Raw genomic sequence first — 23,327 nt, 5'->3', positions numbered from 1 at the left:
AACTTCTGCAACTTAAATGTATGTATGCCTAATTATGGGTTATCTATATATATATATATATATATATATATATATATATATATATATACTATTTATAAAGAATACCAGCCGACTATGATATATATATATATATCTTTATCTTTATTTTGTTTTAGTTTTATTTATTTTGTTGTATAGTATGTGTATTTATTGTCTGTGTAGTTGTATAGTATGTGTATTTATTGTCTGTGTCTGTGTAGTTCTGCTCCATGGGGATCAATAAAGGAATATAATAATACATCACAAATCAAATAAACACGTCTCCAACTAACGCACTCTTTGCTTTCATTGTCTAGTTTCTGCATCTCTCAGGCCTTAATGTTGATGAAGGTAAGGAAGAAAAGTTTTTCTATATAAAAACCCACTGCAGAAAGCCTCTTCCCCAGGAGAGGCTACTGTAAGTGTTACTGTACCAGAGAAACCAAACATTATCCAGACCCTGAATGCACCCTGATGCGTTCAGATCTCCTCCAATAAAAGCCTAAACCTGGAAATCTTCATCCTTAAAAACGAGCTCATGTGTGTCTGCGTGTGTGTGTGTGTGTGTGTGTGTGTGTGTGTGTGTGTGTGTGTGTGTGTGTGTGTGTGTGTGTGTGTGTGTGTGTGTGTGTGTGTGTGTGTCATCCTCTCCTCATCCCCCAGAGACAGGTGTGTTAATCACGCATGCCGTGCGTAAAACCGCAACGCACACACGCGTCCTCTCCTCTCCTCTCCTCTCCTCTCAGGTTGTCCCCTTTAAAAATCCGAAAGCAAAGCCAATGATTTATCAAACTCCTATTATCAAGAAAATGTCACACGAAGGGCACCTTGCGCCGCACTGACGCAAACTCGGCTCTTTCCCACGGAGCTAGAAAAGCTTTGCACTTGGTGCTTTTACGCGGAGACAACCAGTCCTCTCTCTCTCCTCCTCTCTCTCCATCCTCTCTCTCTCCATCCCTCTCTTCATCTCCTCACAGCTGTTTCCAGCCTGCCAAGCAGACACCTGCACACAACACAATGGTAAGTATCCAAAAACACTTTCTTTGCTTTTCCAACCTGCAGGTTTCATCTGTTTAATGGATTTGTTCTGAGCTGGTTTCATGTTCATTTGACACTTTGTTGTTGTTGTTGTTGTTGTTTTAAAGCAGTTTTGTTGGTCTTGTGCTGTCCGTGGTGCTGAAACTGTAACTCCGGCTCCACATTAGAAACTTTTTTTTTTCTCCACCTGATTCTGTCACCAAACAGCCATTTTTATTTATTGTGTAAAAGACTAGGTCTGACTTTTAAAAAACTTTTCATTGGGAATCAATGTTGCATTTTTTTATTTCCACTTTTTGGATTATTATCATTATTATTATTATTATTATTATTTAAAGATAAGCGATTACAACCATTACATTACATTACATTACAGTCATTTAGCAGACGCTTTTATCCTGCCTTATAGTATATTACATATCAACAATCAGTAGTATATTACATATCACACAACCAGATATTTCAACAATCAGTAGTATATTACATATCAACCAGATTTTTTTTTTTCTTTCTTTCTCACTAATTAACAACACAACTAAGCATCAATCAATTAATAATTTTTTTTTTTTAAAGTAGACCCCATACCCCCAATTATTATTATCATTTATTTATTTTTGGAGCCATTTGTACTCCCTCCACCCCGGTCCTCTCGCTGCTGTAACGCCGGGGATCGTGCCTGCCTGCCGGGGAGAGAGGGAGCGGAGCCGCAGAGAGACCCGGAGCAGCTTGTCTATTGCCCATAAAAACCAGTGGATGTGTGTGTGTGTGTGTGTGTGTGTGTGTGTGTGTGTGTGTGTGTGTGTGTGTGTGTGTGTGTGTGTGTGTGTGTGTGTGTGTGGGTGACATGAGGGGGAAATGGGGCGTAAAATTAAAGAATCTTGCAGAAAGCGAGAACTGGAGGAGCAGAGCACCCCCACCCTCCACCTCCACCCACACACACACACACACACACACACACACACACACACACACACACACACACACACACACACACACACACACACACACTAGACTGTGAGCTGAAACTATAGCAGCCAGAACATGCTGCAGAAAGAGAGACATTGCATGAAGAGAATTTAGTTTTTTGGGTTTTTTTTTTTTTTTTTTTTTTTTTTTTTTTTTTGTGGTTCTTAGTCCCAAAGCAGAGATGAGCTGAGCCGCCTCACAGCTTCATGTCCTCGGCCGTCCTGCTGCTCTCTGTCCCGCTGATCTGTCTCTCTCCCATGTTCCAGGATTTCTCTGACCAGAGAGAAATGTCCAAAACCGGCACCGGCACCGGCACCGGTACCGACGCTCCCACCGGCTACGTCCCGGCGCAGCAGCCAGAAGGAGCTGCAGGATTTACAACAAACAAACCGGACAGCACGCCGGCTCCTCTCCATCAGCACCACCACCACCACCACCACCCCCACCCGGCCCCGCAGCCTCCACCGTGCAACGAGGGCAAAACTTTTTCGAACACGGAAAATAAACCGGGAGAACCGGACAGCAGCAAAGCGTACGGGACGTTTAAACACGCTGCCCCGGCGGCCCCCGGGTCCGTGGTCGTCAACTCGGCCTTCGGGAAGGATTCAGCTGATTTGGCCCCCGGAGGAGGGGCCGCGCAGCACGGAGACCAGCTCCAGGGCAACTGGACGGCTATGAGCCAGACCACCATCATACTGGGAGCAGATGGGAACACGTCTGTCCAGCCCGGCGCCGTGACGGGGGTAAGTCAGCTTTAAATGAACTGGGAGCTGGGTGCTGGGTGGACTGGGAGCAGGGTGCTGGGTGGACTGGGAGCAGGGTGCTGGGTGAACTGGGAGCTGGGTGCTGGGTGGACTGGGAGCAGGGTGAGGGTGGACTGGGAGCAGGGTGAGGGTGATTCCGCCTGTGTGTGTGTGTGTGTGTGTGTGTGTGTGTGTGTGTGTGTGTGTGTGTGTGTGTGTGTGTGGTTGACTGGATTAACCCAAAAAAAAAATAAAAAACAGGGAAGGTGTCACACCGCCATGCAGAGCTGATAGTAGACCAGGACTGCTGGGGTGTGATGGAGGGGAGAGAGAGGGGGAAGTCCAGTGTGTGTGTGTGTGTGTGTGTGTGTGTGTGTGTGTGTGTGTGTGTGTGTGTGTGTGTGTGTGTGTGTGTGTGTGTGTGTGTGTGTGTGTGGTTTTGTGGGTTTGTCAGCTGCACAGATGGAGTAAAAAGTGTTGCAGATCAACAACTCCCGAGCTGAATCAGGAGGAAACTGTGACTTGATAATCGAATAATCAATCAAAAAATGTTATTTAATAAAATACAGTAGGTTTTTTTAAGTGATTTTGATTCTTTTCTTCCCTGTTGTAATTTAAGCTGTATTAAGAGCTCCACAGAGGCTCAGTCAGCTGATTGAATGTGGCTTTAAATGGTGCAGTAAGAAGCTGAATGGATGCATGTAAATAACAGCACTGTGGGTGGGTTATCCTGAGCGATTTGGCGTCCCGTCCCGATCCCCTCTGCACCATTCTGCACCATCTGATCCCCTCTGCACCATTCTGATCATGCAGGCATCGAAACTTTCAAACGCTAAATTATGTCAGCTAAATATTAGGAAACAAAACGAGCATTATGGAGGAACTTATGTGTGTGTGTGTGTGTGTGTGTGTGTGTGTGTGTGTGTGTGTGTGTGTGTGTGTGTGTGTGTGTGTTTTATTAAAGATATAATCCGTTTCCAGTTGATTTGTTCTGCTTGATTTTGTTTGCTCACAGTTACAGTAGTGATTAAAAGGGGATTATTTTCTACTCTCGCGTTATTTCCGTGGTCCCCCTGCAGACACACTTGGTATGGCCCAGAAGCCCAGGTGTTAACCCGGCAGATAGACAGCACTGTATTACATGAGACTGCGGATTGTTCACACACACACACACACACACACACACACACACACACACACACACACACACACACACACACACACACACACACACACACACACACACACACACACACACACACATTCCCATGCATGGTGGTGTTTATTTCTTTTATGAATCTGCTCAGATCTCTGTGGGCTAATTGTGCATTTCTGTTGGTATTTGCTCACATTGTATTAGTGGACCATTAGCAGGTTTTTCTTTTTTTTTTTAAATCATTACATTTTATATTTAGGAGGTGCTTTTGTGGCAATAATGGGCCTAATAGTGCAGCTGAAGAGGAGTTTTATATACAGCTTAAGCATGAGGAAGCTGGTGCTGATCTCTGGTAGTCAAACACATCTGTAACTGTGAACCAGATGATCATTATGGAGAAAGACAGAACTATTTAATGAGAAAAAAAAAGGAAAAACTGCACCCAAAAACGTTTCGATTCTCTGATGGGATTCATTTGTTATTTTCAAAAAAATAAAGGTTTCTTATGTTGGTAAAATGATATTTGTGCTTTTTAAAAAAAAAAGATTTGCATATTGTTGGTGGTTGTTGACTGAAGATTAGGTTCATATTTTGTTGTTATTAAATCCTCTCAGGCCCTGACTCAGTGCTTTTATTCTTATATTCTTTTATTAGAATGCTTTTATTATTTATTCTGATAAGGGGGATAAACATGTTTTTTTTTCTTCTTAGGCTGACGATGATGATGAAGAGGGAGATGAGAATAAGGCCAGAGGAAACTGGACCAATAAGATGGATTTTATTCTGTCCATGGTTGGCTACGCGGTGGGACTGGGGAACGTGTGGAGGTTCCCTTATCTTGCCTTCCAAAATGGTGGAGGTAAGAGTTCAATGCTTCATTCACAGTCACAGAAACAAAAGTTAAAAAAAATCAGCTCAGAAAATGCAGATTTTGCCTGTTTTTTTTAATTATTTCTTATTCTGTTATAGATGTTTCTTTCAAATGTAGGCCTTTAAACCAGGAGAAAACATTACACTTAAAATAACACACACAAAAAAAAAAAATGTCTCTAAAGGTGAGATTTTGTTCAGTGATTATTTTTACATTTTAAAAAGAAAAACGTGCAAAAAAAAGAAAGAAAATAAGAGAAAGAAAAATGCACCAAAATAACATCTATTCAACATTAAGGTAGCTGTAAAAAACATTATTAACAATAGTAATAAATAATAAAGTCCCTTAGAATCGTTACAACAACCATTAGTATTCATATCATAATTTGCTCAGCTATGCTTGATGACATTTACAGCTCATTTATAATTTTTAATCATTAATAAATGCAGCTAATGATCCACACTGTGCGTTGTTTAAACACAAACAGAGCATCTTCTCATGGTGATGTAGCTCTGATATGTCCAGCTTGTTCTGGGCTCTTGAGGTGCTCTCTGTCAGCCTCCTGCTTCCTTTCCTCCTAGGAGCCTTTCTGATTCCTTACCTGACAATGCTGGGCATCGCTGGCATCCCCATCTTTTTACTGGAGGTGTCCCTGGGCCAGTTTGCCAGCCAGGGGCCCGTGTCAGTGTGGAAGTGCATCCCAGCCCTGCAAGGTAAACTGGAAGAAAGAAAAAAGAACATTTTCAAAAATAATCCTCATTTCTTATCATGAGTTTCTCTACTTTTCTTAAGAGTAATTTATATATTTCGTCTCATTTATTTATTTTAGGTTGCGGGATTGCCATGTTGATAATATCTGTCTTGATAGCCATATACTATAATATTATAATGTGCTGGACACTGTACTACCTGTTCGCTTCGTTGAAGGGCTCACTGCCATGGGCTAACTGTAGGAATGAGTGGAACACGGTGGAATGTAAGGACAAAGACATGCTGCTGTTAGGTAAGACACACACCTTTACACACACACCATACACACACACACACACACACACACACACACACACACACACACACACACACACACACACACACACACACACACACACACACATACCAAAAGCACCTCTCTCCAAATGCGCAATGCGTCATGACTCCCTCAGCTGAGGTGTCCTGCAGTATAATGAATCCTGACCTGTGATCTCTGCAGTGTTTTCACTCTCAAAAAAAAACCCACTTTAAATCCACAGCACAGTCATTTATTATGAAAGATGCAGGTTCATTATATTTAAGGAATGCCATCAATGTGAAGGATTCAACTTTGAAAACATTTAAAATACTTAAATTCCTCATTATGTGTGGTGTTTTATGCTTTAAAGCTGCACTGAACAGCTGAAGCAGTCTGTCTTAATGCTTTTTCTTTAATGCTTTTTTTTTTTTTAAAGATAAAATTATTAATTCACTGTGAGTGAAATGTGTCGATCAGCGTCGAATAAATATCGAAATTCGGTTGTTTTTCGTGTAATATTTGCTTTAAGTGATTCTGTGAATTCAGCACAAAAAACTGCTTGCTTGACACATTTACTGTACAGTGTGAGCTGCTGCAGTGCTGCAGTGAGGCCCCGAGGCTGACCCCTGCTGGCCGCTACGCGAACTGCAGGCCGCCCGTTCAACGCTGTGGTCTCTCTCTCCCACTCTCTCTCAACCTAAAGGAGGAAAATAACACATGAAGGAGAAATATTAGCAATAAGACAGACATCAGTTTAATAAATATGATTATTAAAGTTATTATGGAAGATGTAGTATATTAATACGTCCACATCATATGTGTTTATGTAGCAGGGTTGGACAGAATTAAATGAATATCTTTACAATCTGATCCAACAGCCCTGCAAACAATATATACATACTATGTTTACTTATTTTTTTTATTTTAAAGTTTTTCTGCCAAAAGAAGGTTATCAAGTTTTTTTTAAGGACATATTTTTCATATATTTGTTATTTTTCCAACCCCATTAACTTACAGACAACTCTCTTTCTCTGCCTCTGAGTGTTTTTTTTTGTTGTAAAAGATAATATGCAGATTTATTTTTTAATGTTAATTTTGAAAAAAATATTCTGATGCAAATACATGATTTCTGCATTAAAAAAAAAAAAAAGATTTAAAGAACGTAAGTCCTATTTATAAAAAAAATATAATAAAAAGCTATGTTGTCTTCACACTCTGTCTCCATGAAAAATTGTGCAGCCGAAAGATAAACCAGTTTTCTTATCTAATCTTTCCTGGAGTATCTGAACAGAGGCACACATTCAGGATAATCATTTCTGTTATTCACATCTGGCCGCTGGGTCCACTTCTCACTGAGCAAGTCTCCAGACGGGCCTCCTGTCAGCACCGCCTCTCTCCAAACCAGATCCATCTGTTCACACACACACACACACACACACACACACACACACACACACACACACACACACACACACACACACACACACACACACACACACACACACACACACTCTGAACAGCTGAGCGGACAGTAAGCTCTGTCCCACAGCAGCTTTTCTGCCACGTCCCTCCCAGTTGACGTGTGTTGGTTTCTGATTGGAACAGACACCTGCATCCTGCGGGACAGAAACATCACCTCCATCAAGAACTCCACTTTCTGTCTGTCCGCCAACACCGTGGGAAACCTGACCAAGCTGGTGAACATGACCGTGGACCCCAACAAGACCTACGTCAGCCCCAGCGAGGAGTACTTCAAGTGAGTTTATATCTTCTGGATGATGAAAAAACGCCTTTTAAAGAAGTAAAGGAGACAAAAAATAAGACCTGTGCAGTTTGGTTTACAGGTCTAATTTTTTTCAGTTATTCTACTCGCTTTGTCTAGAGGAAAGCCTGTTAATCTTTGACTTTAACACACAGGAAAAAAATCTCCAAAACTAGAGTTTTACCACAGTTTCATCTGTCAATAATCTGCAAAACATTTCCTATAAATGTTCTTCTCTTTAAAGAAGTGTGTAATCCGTCATTGCAGTAAAAGTATTACCTATAAGTCCTGTTAAAACGCACAAATGTTACAAATGCAACTCCACAAAATACAAAACTACATGATATAGTAACGAAACTGTCTGCAAAATAATGAAGATGAATGAGTTGATTTTCATTGAAAAACAGGTTGAAATAATCCTCCTGCCCTATTGCGTTGTGTTTAAGTTTACTGAGATGTGTCGTCAGGCTGAGTTTCACTCTTTGAATCACACCTGCAGGTACAATGTGTTGCACATCTCGAAAGGAATCGAATATCCAGGAGACATCCGCTGGCCTCTGGCGGGCTGTCTGTGCCTGGCCTGGTTGATCGTCTACTGCTCGTTAGCCAAAGGAATCAAGTCATCGGGGAAGGTAACAGAACTCACAAATCTCCTCTTCTGCTGTTTGCACATTTTTGGGCAGCTGTAGAAGAAAACCAGAGGGTGGCTTCTCTTCCCTTCAGAGGTGAAAGTAGCCCCTCGTGATGAAATGTGCCACATTTAAGAAGTGAGCCCTGCAGCTCCTCAGCAAGGGAAGCACTCTTGTTTAGATTGGACAGCTCTTGATGTTACAAAGGGTTTGCTTCTCACATCTAGTTCCATTTTCGATCTACTTCTCAGTTAGTAAAATGCCCACATTCATCACCTGCTGCATCAGCGTTGTCACCTTGTGAGTCTGTGGACAGATTTTGTTATGGCGAGAGCATCGCAGCCATGTGAGACGGATTCACAAAATTTTCCAGGTGTGGAGTTGAGATCAAATTGAAGGCAGAGTTCGAAGATGGTTGTGGTCTGAACAGGGGCGCTAGAAGGAAGGGCATAGGAAGTGGAACCCCCCCCCCCCCCTAGTTTTACGCCTGATATAACGTCCCAGCTGATGTGATCCCATCTCAAGATCGTCTCTCTCTTTGAATTTAATCCTTCATATGTAATATGTAATTAATGTGGAGAACTTGGTATTGTTGCAGTGCAGAGTGTAGGATTTGGATGCATCCTTTGAAGATTTCAACCAACTGAAACTTCTCCAAGTGTGTAGAAGATCTCATATGCCAACGCGATAACGTAAATGATCATATTTAGAGTGTTTGTGTTTGTCCGTTCTGGGCTACCATAGAAACATGGCGGCCAGTTCCAGGAAGAGGACCCCTTCCGTATGTAGATAAAAACAGCTCATAGCTAACGACACCACCATGATTCTTATTTTCATGAGAATAAGCATAAGGAAACGTATTTATTGATATTATATTCCTTAAATCCCCCTAAATGCTTCACACTGTTCATTTTAAGTAGTTCAAGGCCTGGAAATAATATATATATATATAATATATATATATATATATATATTTTTTAAATAAGAAGCAAAAAACAAAGAGTCAATAAGCAAGTTCAATTCTATTCAATTCAATTTATTTTGTATAGCCCAAAATCACAAATCACAAATTTGCCTCAGAGGGTTTTACAGAAGTTCAATTCTATATTCAGATTGAATAAAGTGCAAACAAACCCCGACCCTATTGTTGCCACAATTAAGCAACTTTCTTGACTGCAAACTGTCCACAATCTAGCACACTTTAACTTTTCATATAACATCTCCGGGCAGCAGGGTTTCTTCTCTTAGTTTTGCATTACAGTGGATTGTGAGATGAACTCATACTGGATACAACAACTTTACATTGTTTTTGGAAGGGAAGAGAAAAATGAAATGTAGGGATCTATGTTCTTCTGTTGATTGAGAAGAGAACATGCAGACTGAAATAATTCACAGCATACGCGTTCAGATTGAATTCTTGTGTAATGACGCCCTCTACTGGACTAAGGTGTGACACACACTCTGGCCTCTTTTAGAGACATCAGTTTGCATAGTACAAATTCAGATTGCACTGAAAACATCTGGCCACCTTTGATTTTAGGAGACGGCTAGTGGGTTACTTATTACATTATAATGCAGCTGCAGAAACGCTTTGACAAATGTTAGTGTTATTGCATCAGGGACACTTGAACATGATCATGATGTGTGGAGAAAATGAAACCTGGAGGAAGCTGTTGCTGTTAGAAGGATGAGAAACATTTGAACGTTGCTTGTTTTGATCAACAGACATAATAGTTTTATGTTGGGTATTATTATAATAACTAGATTAGGTTTAAGTCTGCAGCTGTGATGACTGTACCAAAAAACGAGTGTGGCATATATTGCATAAAGGTAGAAATAAGAATTGAATATGGAAATAAGTAAAGCTTAAGGAGATGAGCTCGGACACAAAAAGAATAAACAATAAATGAATGTGTGAAGTGACGGAGTTGACACACCCGTACTTGACTTTACGCCGAATGCTCTTTCATAAGATTCAAAAGCAGCTCTCTCCACAGCTGCTTTATTTAAGAACCTCTCATTTCCTGTAATTAAATCAACTATTACCTTTTTGTTTTGACATTTTTGACCCAATCTTCCTCCTTCTCTCTATGATCTCATCTCCTCTCCCCTCAGGTGGTGTATTTCACAGCCACCTTTCCCTACGTGGTGCTGGTCATCCTGCTGATCAGAGGGGTGACTCTCCCCGGTGCCTTCGACGGCATCCTCTACTTTATCACACCGAAGTGGGAGAAACTGAGTGATGCAAAGGTAACCCGACGCCAACAGGTTAAATTCAACCATGTTGCGGCGTTTTGCACCGTCCTTTCCTGCTCTTTACCTGCTTCCTTCTCCCTCCCTCCTCCGTCAGGTGTGGAAAGACGCAGCCACTCAGATCTTCTTCTCTCTGTCGGCGGCGTGGGGAGGCCTCATCACTCTCTCTTCCTACAATAAGTTCCACAATAACTGCTACAGGTAAACACTCAAAAGGTAAACCATGCTTCTGGCAGACACATTCAAACTGTCTCCGTAGAAAACTGTATCTGTCCTGTATGTCTGATAGAAATGTCAATAATAAATGTGACTCTTTGCAGCCAGTAGTTCAGTGTTTCTTTCATTTCCTCTCACCTGAAACATTCCCCCGTTTAAATATAGTTGTGTTTTATATGTATCACACTCAATTCAAAACATATAAAGGTATTTTTATTGGAAACTTGCCAGTAATTGTGTGTGAAATTTGATTTTTTTTTTGTTTAAATGCTGTTTGCTCACAAATTTAAAGACAATTGTAACTTGTTGTGGCTTGTAGAAATATATTTTTTATCATGTAAACACAGCTCAGCAAAGGAAAGACCTGAGAAGGGAATATTGTTGAGTTATTTCTACATGTTGATGATTATATATATACACACACACAAAGTTATCGTTACATGTGTACACATTTTCTGCAAACCCAAATTCTACCCTGAAAATTTTGCAATGAAAATACCTTTTAAAGCACCCATATATCAAACACACACACACACACACACACACACACACACACACACACACACACACAAATAATACACACACACATACACACACACACACACACACACACGTCTCATTCAACAGCCTACATAAATATAAATTGAAATCAATTGGCATGACTAACATTATACATTAATAAGCAATACACCCCTTTGTGTACACCTTCTGTAAATTCCCCACAGCTTTAAGAGCCCTATACATGCCATATGTATTCCTGCCACCAGATGGCGCCACTGTACCATCACTTGTTATATGTAGCGATTTAAGTCCCTAAAGCAGATTTGTGCTTATTCAGCTTCTCTTTCTCTCTCCCCTCTTTCTCCCTGCAGAGATACTATAATTGTGACATGTACAAACAGTGCCACCAGTATATTTGCCGGGTTTGTCATCTTCTCGGTCATTGGTTTCATGGCACACGAGTTGAAAGTGCCGATAGAGAAGGTGGCAGATGAAGGTAAGACAACAAAGCAGCCAGGAGCAGCAGTAGTAGGCCGGCGCTGCTCACTGAAACACACCTGGGAGTTTGATCTGCTGTGGAGATTGTGTGTGTGTGCATCATCATTTATGTGTGTGTGCATCATCATTTATGTGTGTGTGTGTGTGTGTGTGTGTGTGTGTGTGTGTGTGTGTCTGTGTATATGTGTGTGTCAGGTCCAGGCATAGCGTTCGTGGTGTATCCAGAGGCTCTGACCAGACTTCCCCTGTCTCCTTTCTGGGCGATCATCTTCTTCCTCATGCTCCTGACTCTTGGCCTGGATACCATGGTAACCACTGCTCCCTCGATCTCTATGTGTGTGTGTGTGTGTGTGTGTGTGTGTGTGTGTGTGTGTGTGTGTGTGTGTGTGTGTGCGCTTGTGTGTGTGTGTGTGTGTGTGTGTGCGCTTGTGTGTGTGAGAGAGTGTGTGAGTTCTATATCTATACTTTTTATGGCTCCTATTTCCTCATAATAAAGATGAGGAAAATCTTCAAGAGGATCACTAATGGTTCTTCACTTTTCTGTGTGTCGTCTTAAAAAGACACAATCTGATAGTTAGGAAATTAAAAGCGTGTATGGAAAAATTAAACACCACTGTAAAGACACCCACTAGGGCGGGCAAACAATTTTAGAAACATTTGTTTTACATTTAAATTCGATTTACATTCCGATAGCAATCAATGATTTGAATGCTCTGACAATAAAAGAGATCTGTGGCTCTCGCAGCGCTGTTACTTTCTCGCCACATTTAGAAACTTTTACAGCCAGTGCTGTTAGCTACTTACATTTGAAAAGAGTTGGCAACACTGGGTTGGGTTTTTTCGGTTAAATAATATTTCCAAACTGGCTTACTCTTGCTGGTTTCTTCAATGTCACCGACCTAATTCAGCACAATGACTTGAAGCACAGGGAAACTGTTAACGTTGGCTTAGCTGTGTATAAAAAACTAATTTCAACGACTCTCAAGTTTTTTTATTTTTTATTAACATGTTGTGTTTTTAGCTGCTAAGCTAGCCACTAATCCTTTCAAAGGTCAGCTGGCTTTTGTTTGTTGTAGCTTGGAAGCTAATTATATACAGTTCAGTACAGTTACTGTGTCCAGTGGTTGTTTGTCAAGAACTAGCTTGTGTGCTAACGCTAACCATTCAGAAACCATAATTTCTTCTTTCAACACGCTTAAAGAACAACAAAGAACTTGCAAGACAGTATTGAAGATGTTGGAAGTTGTGTTCGTTAACTTTTGAATGTAGCTAAGCTAGCAGGTAACTTCTTCTCCTTTAAATATTTGTTTTAAGCTAGGTGAAATAAGCTTACTTACTGGACCTCCAATTGTAGTTGACACACAAGAGTTTACTCTTCTCATCTGATTGCAAGACAATAAAAGAAACCTTCTTCTTAATGTAGTGACTTTTATTGGCCACTTGGGGGCAGAAGAACTTTGTCAATCCTACAACCCACCATTTACACAAAGACACAGAGCAACAATATAGCAACTCTTTAGCTGCTTCATGTTCAACTTTACACTTTCACTTTAGCATCTAGTTGCTACATTTGTTTGGTTCTGTTGTTTGGGGCTGGACAGGAAGTATACAGGGGGTTTATCAGGACATTAAGAACAAAAAAACAGCTGCCTTCTCTGTTAGGAAGCAAGGATGATGAGAGTAATGAGAAAAGATAAGATAAGATAATCTTTTATTAGTCCCACAGAAGGGAAATTTGCAGACCAACGCATTCTTTTGCAGTAAAACCAAAATAATGGGCAAACAGAGGCTCAAAAACTGGAGCTGCAGAGTTGGGAATAATTCTCTTTTTGTTTGTCACAGCAAATTCAGATTATGGCATGTTCATTTGATTTAATGTCAACATCAATATTGTATATGAATATGGTCCTTTAGTTCATATTTTTAAAGCTTTTAGATTCATTTGGGGCTTTTGGTTTGTTAGAAAACACATTATCACAACTCCAAACAGTCTGCTGGTGAGGATCTCTACGTTTCATAACATCAGCAACCTTTAATGTCAGAGACAAGACTTTCTTAAGTAAACACTCAACTTTGGTAGCGGCATCCAGCCATTTTTAAACGTTGCACACATTGACCCAATTAACATAATTACCCATACGCACCACCCACTGGGACTGATTTCAGCTGGAGTGCTGGAGCTCTCCGGGTACTTGAGCAGAAGGGGGTCTGTGTGATTGGAGTGAGTGAAATTAAGTTGACCTTAAAGTCAACACTGACGTAAGTCTAAGTTTAAATACCCTTAAAGTACTTTTTCAATTTTTTTTGACAATGTGTAGACTAAATAATCAAGAAAAATGATGTGGAAATGAATCATTTGTGAAAATAATAAAAACTGCTTTAGCCAACTTTTTTTTATTATTTTCACAAATGATTAATACACTCTAGAAGCTGGCATGGAGCCTTGTGTGTGCCACCAGAATATTTAACGACTTTTACAGTATTTAATTATAAAGAATTAATAAATCTGGAAAAGCTTTTGTAAATGTTATTATTAAAGTGCATTTAGAGGTACATTGTGTAGGATTTGGAGGCATCTAGCAGTCTGATTGAATAGGAGTCACACGAAGCTGGCGGTATCACGGTTTTGAACTCTGCGGCTCACGTTACCACAGTGTGTCGCAGAACTACAGTGACCTTCAGGTCAACTAAAAATTAAAAAGGCTCTCACTAGAGTCAACATTTAGTTTGTCCTTTTGGGGCTGCTTTAGAAACATGGCGGGCAAAATTGTAGAATGAAGAGGACCTGCTCCCTATGTAGATATGAATGACTTATTCTAAGCTTACAAAAACACAACATTTCTTAGTTTAAGGTGAATGTACACTAATTAAAACATAAAAATGAAAATTATATTCCATTTCAGCTAATAGAGCCCACAAAAAGTTACACACTGGCCCTTTGAATGATACATTACGTAACTCAATATCATTAAATATTTAGTTTCCTTATTCTGTTTTAAGATTATTCATTTATAATTGCATTTTAAAATGGAGTCATAAAATGTTTATTTTCTCAAGGATTACTGTTTAATATCTTAATTTTATGCACCTGAAAAATGTATTAAATCATCATAATATTATACACTTTTAAAACTGCACTAACTAGGTTTTGTTAATATTAACAATGGATCAAATGCAGGGGATGGAGAAAGTTGTCCTGTCATCACAAGGTTGTCGTTTCAAACTCTTCCTGTCCACATATCAAAGTGTGACACTTAACCCCAACTTGCTCCCATTTTACAGCAGCCCACAACTCCTAACAAATGCCTAGTATGTGTTAAATGCTTTAAACTATTTATTTTATAATTCTTTTTTCAGCAGCATGCAGGCTGTAATCAGATAAGCTCAGCTGCTCAAGACAAATCAGCAAACAAACAAAGTTAGCAATTAGCTAATGAATAACATTTAGCTTCTAAAGAGCCAGATATTTCCCTCAGGGGTTGGTGGAGACCAAATTGGAGCTAATTAGAGAGTGAATATTGAACCAAATCAATGAGTTTGATGCAGACTAGTCTCTAAATTAGAAAAAATGTTGCTTTGTTTCTGCTGGATATGTGAATAAGCAATTGTTTTACAAATAAGTTTGCCTTGATAGCTCGATATTGTGCTTTCATCTTGTTTCGCTGCCCTCAGATAGCCTAATAAAGTTATGCTCCACTACACTTCTAAGTTAAACAACTGTAAATGTGACAGTTACTTCACTGATAAATTCCTAATGTAACTTCAGTGAACAAACACTTCAAGTCTCCGGGGATGTTTTCAAAGTCCAGACCAGCTCCACATACGATCCTGGGCAAACAATCCCAGATAAAACACCAACTCCTTTAAGTGCAGAGTGACGCTCCTGAGCCGAGCGGAGGAGCAGAGGGCACAGCGGCGCATTAAGACTCGAGTCAACAGTAATAGTAATGATGATGTTACTTTGCCTTGGCAGAGGCTGGTCCGATGGGGGGGGAGGGAGGGGAGGGACGGGAGGGACGGTGGCTTTGTTGAAGAAAGCAGCTCGGCGGTAATAGGCTTGGGATGTTGACGGGAAATTAGTTTTGGGAGCTCAGGAGGAAGTCGAGGTTTCTACAGTACGCACACACACACACACACACACACACACACACACACACACACACACACACACACACACACACACACACACACACACACACACACACACACACACACACACACACACACACAAACTATACCAACCTCCCACAATTTGCCTGTTTGTATATTCATCCACTGCTGTCATCTGCGTTCTGGGCCCATCATGCTACTTTTTGCTAATGAAATCTTCTCCTCCTCAAGATTAGGATAATGTTCCTTTATTTGTTTTGTAAAATAAATGAAATGTTTTTTTATTGAATGAATCGAAGACGAACGGCTCACAACACTGGATGGTGAGTTTCTGCAGCAGAGGCAAACCTGCTGACTGGAGGCTTTTTCAGTTGAAACGCTGCTGCAAACCGGGCAATTTTCAGTAATTCTCTGCATCGGAGACAGCCAATCAGGATCTGCAGAACTGATTTTCTTTCTATTTTTTTTGTTAATTACACTTAATTCATTGTATTTTTCAGGCAAAATCAATTTGAGCAATGCGTTAATTAAACATCTTTCATCATACATGTGATTAAACATGGGAAAATAATTGACTTTTCCCTCCCTTATCCCCTTCTTCTCTTTTTCTCCTTTCTCTCGTCTTCCCTCCCCCTCATCTCCATCCCAGTTCGCCACCATTGAGACCATCGTGACCTCCGTGTCGGACGAGTTCCCCAAATACTTGAGGAAACACAAACCCGTCTTCACCCTGATCTGCTGCGCCTGCTTCTTCGTCCTGGGCTTCCCCATGATCACAGAGGTACGACACAATAACACACACACACACACACATATACGTACATACACACTGATGCTACACGACCCTTTAGCGTGCTGGTGCGACCCTGTCTTTGAATAAGCTGACAGGTTTCTGCATGCAAAGCGAAGCGGCGGCCTTCAGAGGACAAGCTCAGTGAGCGGAACAAGAGAGGCTGAGTCTTATTAAAAAATCCCCCCAGACAGCTTCAGTGGGCAAAATCCAGCCTAAAGCAGGATTCATACATGTCATTTTTGTTTTGATCTGGTACAAGTCAGGGTGGAAAGTTATGACCATGGACAAGTCAAAGGGAGCAAGGGAAGAAATGTCGTTGTAAGATGAAGCTCTGAATTGTTTTGGGGGTAACGCTTTGTTTGTGTGTTTGTGACAGAGTGGGATGTTCATGCTGCAGTTGGTGGACACATTCGCAGCCTCCTACTCTTTGGTCATCATTGCGATCTGCGAGCTGATGGGGATTTCCTACCTCTATGGTGAGTAAAGCTGCTCCTGTTTTATCTCAAAGACTGGAAATCTGAAGCCCTGCTAGTGGTGACTCGTGGCTGTAATGCTAATGTTACATCCCACAGTATAAAAAAAATGAACAAACAGCATACTGACACCTTTGTTCTTGGTTAGTTTTTGTCAACATGTTGACAAAAGTTGGAGGAACTGACTGAATTCCATCCTTAGAATTTATTGTTTGCAGGTGAAAAATTCTACTTTTAATCAGCTCCTTCATCAAATATTAGATGTCATAACCTTGATCATGCCGTTGATTATCAGAATCAGAGTTAGCTTTATTGGCCATGTATACGTCCGCATACAAGGAATTTGACTCCGGTTTCTTCCGCTCATTAACATACAAACACAGAAATAGACAAATAAAAAACAAAAACAAGGAGATCAAAGAGGAAGAAAGGTAAGGATAAACATTTAACTACTATGTACACGTGTATATATAAAATGCCAAAGTATATATATGAACATAAAGCACAAAAGCAATGTCAATGAAATGGAGATAATGGTGATTTATGTCCCTTGAAACAGCTAAAGTAAAGGTAAAGAAGATCAATTCTTTATTTAAATTAGAAGCAATTACCTAAACACTGGATCCTTCCCATTTGCAGGACGATTGTTAGACCCTTGATTTCTTGGTAAATGCCCATGTCTTTCAAACTCCCTTGACAAAGACATTATAGAACTGTTTCCACAGACCGCATTGTCCTCCTTATAACTAGTGAACTGCCTTTAATACTAACATTCAGTGGAGTGACCCTTTAACGATTTGCTAAACCTAAAGTCATTTTATCAGTCTTGGACTTAAGAGAGAGTTTTTGTTTTCCCATGAGGATTTGAATGCTGTTCCAGAGACTTTTCTATTCTGAAATAAAACCAATCTTGACGAAATACTGTAATATCTTTGGATTTAAATGTTTTTTTATTTGAATGCTATCTCATTTAACCAGTTGCCAGAAAAACATTTCAACAAGTTTCAAAACGTTTTGGTGTCTGGTTTTGGTACAACATGTTATTCCAGCCTTCACCACTAGGGGTCTCTGTTGTAATGTATAAGTCACACTCACACTCACTCACTCACACACACACACACACACACACACACACACACACACTCACACACACACACACACACACACACACACACACACACACACACACACACACACACACATGCATGCAGAGAGCTCAGGTGTGTGCCAGAAAGGCCGTTACCAAGGAGCAAAGTGAACGGCTCTCCTCCGGTTTGTCAGAGCATCAGTTCAGGTGACATATTGAAATGATTGTGTGACTCTGCCTCTTCATGTCACTCAGTGTTATCCGTCAATAAAGTCAGAGAGGAATGAAGCCATCTGCTCTCGGCTTTTTCTCAGGGACGACAGAAACTGATATTCTCTCCCTGTCTGTCTGTCTGTCTGTCTCTCTCTAGTCCTTTTTAATGGACCTTATTAAACCCAGGTCACTCTGTATTCCCCTCTCTCTGACCGTCTCCCATGTTCTTATATTTCATTTATTTTCTGTTTTTTTCTTCTTTGTCTCTGCAGGTCTGCAGAGGTTTTGCGAGGACATTGAAATGATGGTTGGTTTCCAGCCAAACCGATTCTGGAGAATCTGCTGGGCCTTTGTGACTCCAACCATTCTGACGGTATGTTTCTTTTTCTACATCTCGTCTCACACACATACACACACACACTCACAAAAAAAACACCTATCGACAAATCAAGAATTTTTTTTTTTCATTATTATTGATCAATACAACAAATCACAAATTTTCCTCAGAGGGCTTTACAATCCCACAGACGACAACCTCTGTCCTTTTCCAACCCTCGCCTCGACATGTGCGCCCTTAAAGTGTTTCCATTCAATTCCATTTCTAAGTTCATTGATTTGCCGTTGGAACGGAACAGAGGAGAGATTGCTCCTGTTGCTCAAAAGTGGAAAAGTATTTCTTCCTTCCAATTCCTGTCACGTCACCTAGTCTCAAGTTGTTTTTGTTTTTCAAAATGGTACCTTGCCAAATAGTCGGTGTGACGTCCGTTCGGCTGCTGCAAACACATTTTTCTGTGAAATGGTCACTTGCTGTCATACGCTGTGTAGCAGGGACTGTAACTTCTAGTGCACAGGGGGTTTAGCAGCATTCAGGTTGGTAATTGTAATGGAAGCCACTGTAGCTCTAAAGCAGAGGTGATGATGACAAATGGAGCAGCAGTCTGGCCGGCTGATCAGATTTCCTCGGGGAGCCCGCTGATGCTCGACCCGAGCTAATCTATTCCTGTCTGCCTTCCTTTTTTCTGTTTGTTTTCATTTTCTTCCACTTATTCTAATCCTTCTCAGTCGATATGAGGTATATTTTTTCCAACCCTGTCTCTTCTTTGTACTCCACATAGAGTAAAAAAGGAAGGTCTCATTTACACTGTCATCCATCCATTTTATTGAAATGGAACAGTGGACACAGCTTTAGCTATGTGTCCTGACTGAGTTCAGTACATTTAATTGGGAGGAAACCTACCGTATAGACCTTGTTTAGTGCAGACCACATATGGTGACAGAAGTCTAAACATTTTGGACTGTTATTTTTCAAGATTGACAGTCGTTTTTATTCTTACCAATGAGGATGTACATCTGACGGATGCAGAAATGGTTATTTAGTAATAAATTACAGAAGTAATCAGTCAAATTTGCTTTCATAGTTGAGCTTCACGCTGGCTTTGGATGATTGATTTCTTTCCCAGAAGGATTGTGGGGTTTTCTGACATTACTTGTATTGAACTGTAGTATACTTTAACTGTGTGTCCAGAGGAGCATGAAGTTGCAACACAATTTGCAGACTTGTGCACCAGTTAGCAAAACAAGTCCATTCCTGATCCGGTCTGATTCCAGAACTGGAGGTCATCTTGGGACCTTCAGACGAAGAACTACAAGATGTTTTAGTGTTTTAAAGAGTCCTCAAAAGTAAAGTAGTGATTTAACTTTATTTCTTTTAAAATCTTATGAAAAGTTGCGTAATAGAATTATGCATTTCCAGGTTGTGTTGCAAATTTCCAGCACAACCAGGCGGCAACCGTCGGTTCTGACAAGTGAAGCCATTGCTGAGGTGCTCTAAACCTGCATTATTTCTACTGACCAGCAGGGGGCGACTCCTCTGGTTGAATAGAAGTCTATGAGAAAATGACCCTACTTCTCACTTGATTTATTACCTCAATAAACATGAAAAAATAGTTTATGGTCACAATTGCTAGTTTTCAGTCTTCTTCAGTACAGCGTGATGTTCATTTAGTAAATTATGCTCCATTTAGAGCAACAAGACCTTAAAGCAGGGTATGCTTTAGGGCGGGATTACTGTGATTGACAGGTTGCTACCGCTACCAGAGCCCTATATGGCGTCTCTTCATCATTCCTCCACATAACAAATATGACCACTTCCCTTCACTAGTTCCAAAAAGCCAAGATGGCAAACTCAAGGCCGATGTCATGATGACTACGTAAACTTTTTAAATTCAGTCTATATACAGAGCAAAACATGCACAGAGTAAGAGCCTTGAACAAGCAATGAATAGTAAAATATCATATATATATTGACTATATAATACTCGTAATGACATATTGCAAGTGATAAATAAAATGTGGAGTATTTTTCTACATTTGGCAGTTTTTTATATACCTGTGGAGCTGACCAGTACAATTATAGCTTTATACTTGTGGCCACTCAGCAGCATCACTGGATCAGAAGCTGAAGTGATGCTGCTCGAGGATACAATGCTGCAGTCCTTCTTGAAGGTAACAGAGGAGGCATCTGTCTTAACGCACGTTTCCTGGATTTCTCTGGTCTGTGCAGGGCATCCTGGGACTCAGTCTGTACCAGTGGAAGGGGATGACGTACGAGGACTACACCTACCCCACCTGGTCCATGGTTATGGGCTGGCTCATGGTCATCTGCTCCGTCATCTGGATCCCCATCATGTTCTTCATCAAGATGTACCTCGCCCCCGGCACCTTCAGAGAGGTAATAATGGAGACAAAGCCGTGATAGGACATTATGATGTATGTTATGTTGTGGTTTGCTTTGCACACACGCTCACACACACATACTGTCGGATAAATCAATAGTCTCACCTTTTTGCTCATTAGCAGGGAGAGGCGGACTTTTGGCTGAGTATTCATTTGACAATTCTTTCGGGGGAGTCCGATAGGTCCTTTTTTAAATACTCCGATTAATGGATGATGATGATCGTGGCTCTCTTTCCCAAAGTCTTTGTTCCCTCAGCTGCTCTGACAGCTGCCCCAGTCACAGACCATCCTTCAACTTCACATTTGAATCTTGTTTCTTTATTTGATTGGAAGAAGTACTTAATCATCATTGTTTTCACTCATACATTAGGGCAGGTTTTTTTTTTTCGTCAAACATGACTTGACGAAAAAAGTAGAAAAAATGTTCTGCAGTTTTGCCATTGTCATATATATATATTCAATATATAAATATTCAGATTACCCTCACCCTACACTGTCTTCCATTGTGCATCCAAATATAACATATTCAGGATTATAGTTCCTCACCAGCTGCTTTGGAGCTTTTACCGGTGCAGGGTTGTCTCACACACTTCTTTTCTCGATTCAAAAAACGATACATTTTGTGTCACTGCATCCGAGGGAACGTTAGTGAGCCAACAGTGGCTAAACACGTTTGTCTCTACCTATTGGCCTGGTGATATTCAAACTTCACTTTAATTGAAAATACAAGTGCAGTGCTTGTTCCACGAACACTTGGCCTGTGGTGTTGCTGCTTGCAACGTTGGCAAACAGCTATAGATTTTTTTTGTTATGATGTTTAGATATAAAAAGAATTGAATGATGTAACTATTCTAACTCACTCTACTCCGGAATAACTTACAAAAGGCCACAAAAGCTGTAAAAAAAATATGAAACTAAACTACATACTACTTAGTGTGTACTTCTACTCTAGAGGAAAAAATCGCAGTTATACTTTCACCTGACATATTCTGGTTATAATGCAGAGTCATGTTTTATGGAGAAAATATCTAATAATCAAAATATGATGAATTCTTATTCATAAAACTATCCAGCCCTATATTGGATTTGAAATCTCTACCTTGAACAGACATTAAGTTATTTAAGGCAAAGTAAATCTATTTATGTAGCACATTTCACACCCAGAGGGAATTCAAAGTGCTTCACATGATACAAACAATAAAAGCAAGCAAGTACTTACTTGCATAAAGAGGAATTAAGTACATTGGTCTGATAATGGCTCCATTTAACTCTTCACTTGAAGTGAAAATTTAAATGCACTACTTTTTCTGTTAAATTAACTATGAATGGAATTTAGAGCACATCTAGTATTCAGTCAGTGTCGGCCGGGATTCCCAGAGTGCCGTTCACTTGTCTATTAAAAGTTTAATAATACTGAACGTGTCATGTGTCTTTGAACTGCACCAAATTTGCTACTGGGTCCTGAGCAAAACACCCGCCCATGAAGTTAATTCAGATGAGCAGTTGTGGATATACGCGGGGAGAACACGCAGAAAGATTCCTTACCTTATAAACAACAAGAACAACTCTATATGTTTTGATGCTGTTTTACAAGCAATTCTTTTTCAATTCGACATTTTTATTGATTTTTTTTGTCATTGCTTCAACAGCCAAGCTATTGTTAGACACAACAGGTCTGACTTGATGTATCTGCTCCTCCAGTATAACCCCCCCCTCTGTGTGTTCTCTCTCCTCTCGCAGCGCCTGAAGCTGGTCTGCTCCCCTCAGCCCGACTGGGGTCCGTTCCTGTTGAAGCACCGCGGAGAACGCTACAAGAACATGACCGACCCTCTGGGAACCAACTCGCTGGGCCTCAAACTGCCCCCCAAGGACTTCCAGCTCGGCTCCTACCAGTAGCAGTCTGGCCGACCAGCACTGAACCCACCACCTCCAACCTCTGCAGGGGGCACCGGGAGGAGGGGCACCTCCACCTCTTGTTCTCCCTCCTCCTCCTCCTCCTCCTCTCTTTTTCTCCCCTCCGTACTTCACCCTCTTTGCTCCATGTCTTCCCCCCCATGCATCATGGATTTGGAAACAGGCCTCCTTTTCCTCTTCCTTCTCTTCTTCTTCACCACTTCCTCTCTGTGGAGGAGTGGAGTCTACTCCTCCGCTGCTGCTTCGTACTCGGTTAACGGGCTATCATCGCCCCCCCCACACACACGACCACTGATTACTTCAGAACCCCTTCCCAGGGATCTTTATTCCAAGAGAAAATT

General features: G+C 40.7%; 1 protein-coding gene across 1 annotated transcript; it reads left to right on the top strand.

Annotated features, from left to right (window-relative positions):
* Positions 1 to 357: 357 nt before the first annotated feature.
* On the top strand, positions 358 to 23,004 carry slc6a5 (solute carrier family 6 member 5). Its single transcript, XM_054610068.1, has 15 exons — positions 358 to 382; positions 4,658 to 4,780; positions 5,374 to 5,505; positions 5,622 to 5,795; positions 7,407 to 7,557; positions 8,063 to 8,195; positions 10,308 to 10,442; positions 10,543 to 10,646; positions 11,534 to 11,658; positions 11,856 to 11,968; positions 16,420 to 16,551; positions 16,940 to 17,039; positions 18,609 to 18,709; positions 20,900 to 21,067; positions 22,813 to 23,004. Exons 1-15 carry the CDS (start codon positions 358 to 360, stop codon positions 22,966 to 22,968), a joined length of 1,872 nt encoding a protein of 623 aa, XP_054466043.1. The 3' UTR covers positions 22,969 to 23,004.
* The last annotated feature ends 323 nt before the right edge of the window (positions 23,005 to 23,327 follow it).

This window comes from Anoplopoma fimbria, chromosome 2, assembly GCF_027596085.1.
Source record: "Anoplopoma fimbria isolate UVic2021 breed Golden Eagle Sablefish chromosome 2, Afim_UVic_2022, whole genome shotgun sequence".
Classification (NCBI taxonomy): domain Eukaryota; kingdom Metazoa; phylum Chordata; class Actinopteri; order Perciformes; family Anoplopomatidae; genus Anoplopoma; species Anoplopoma fimbria.
The sequence above is the reverse complement of the archived record's forward strand: the minus strand, read 5'-3'. Positions and strand labels throughout refer to the sequence as shown.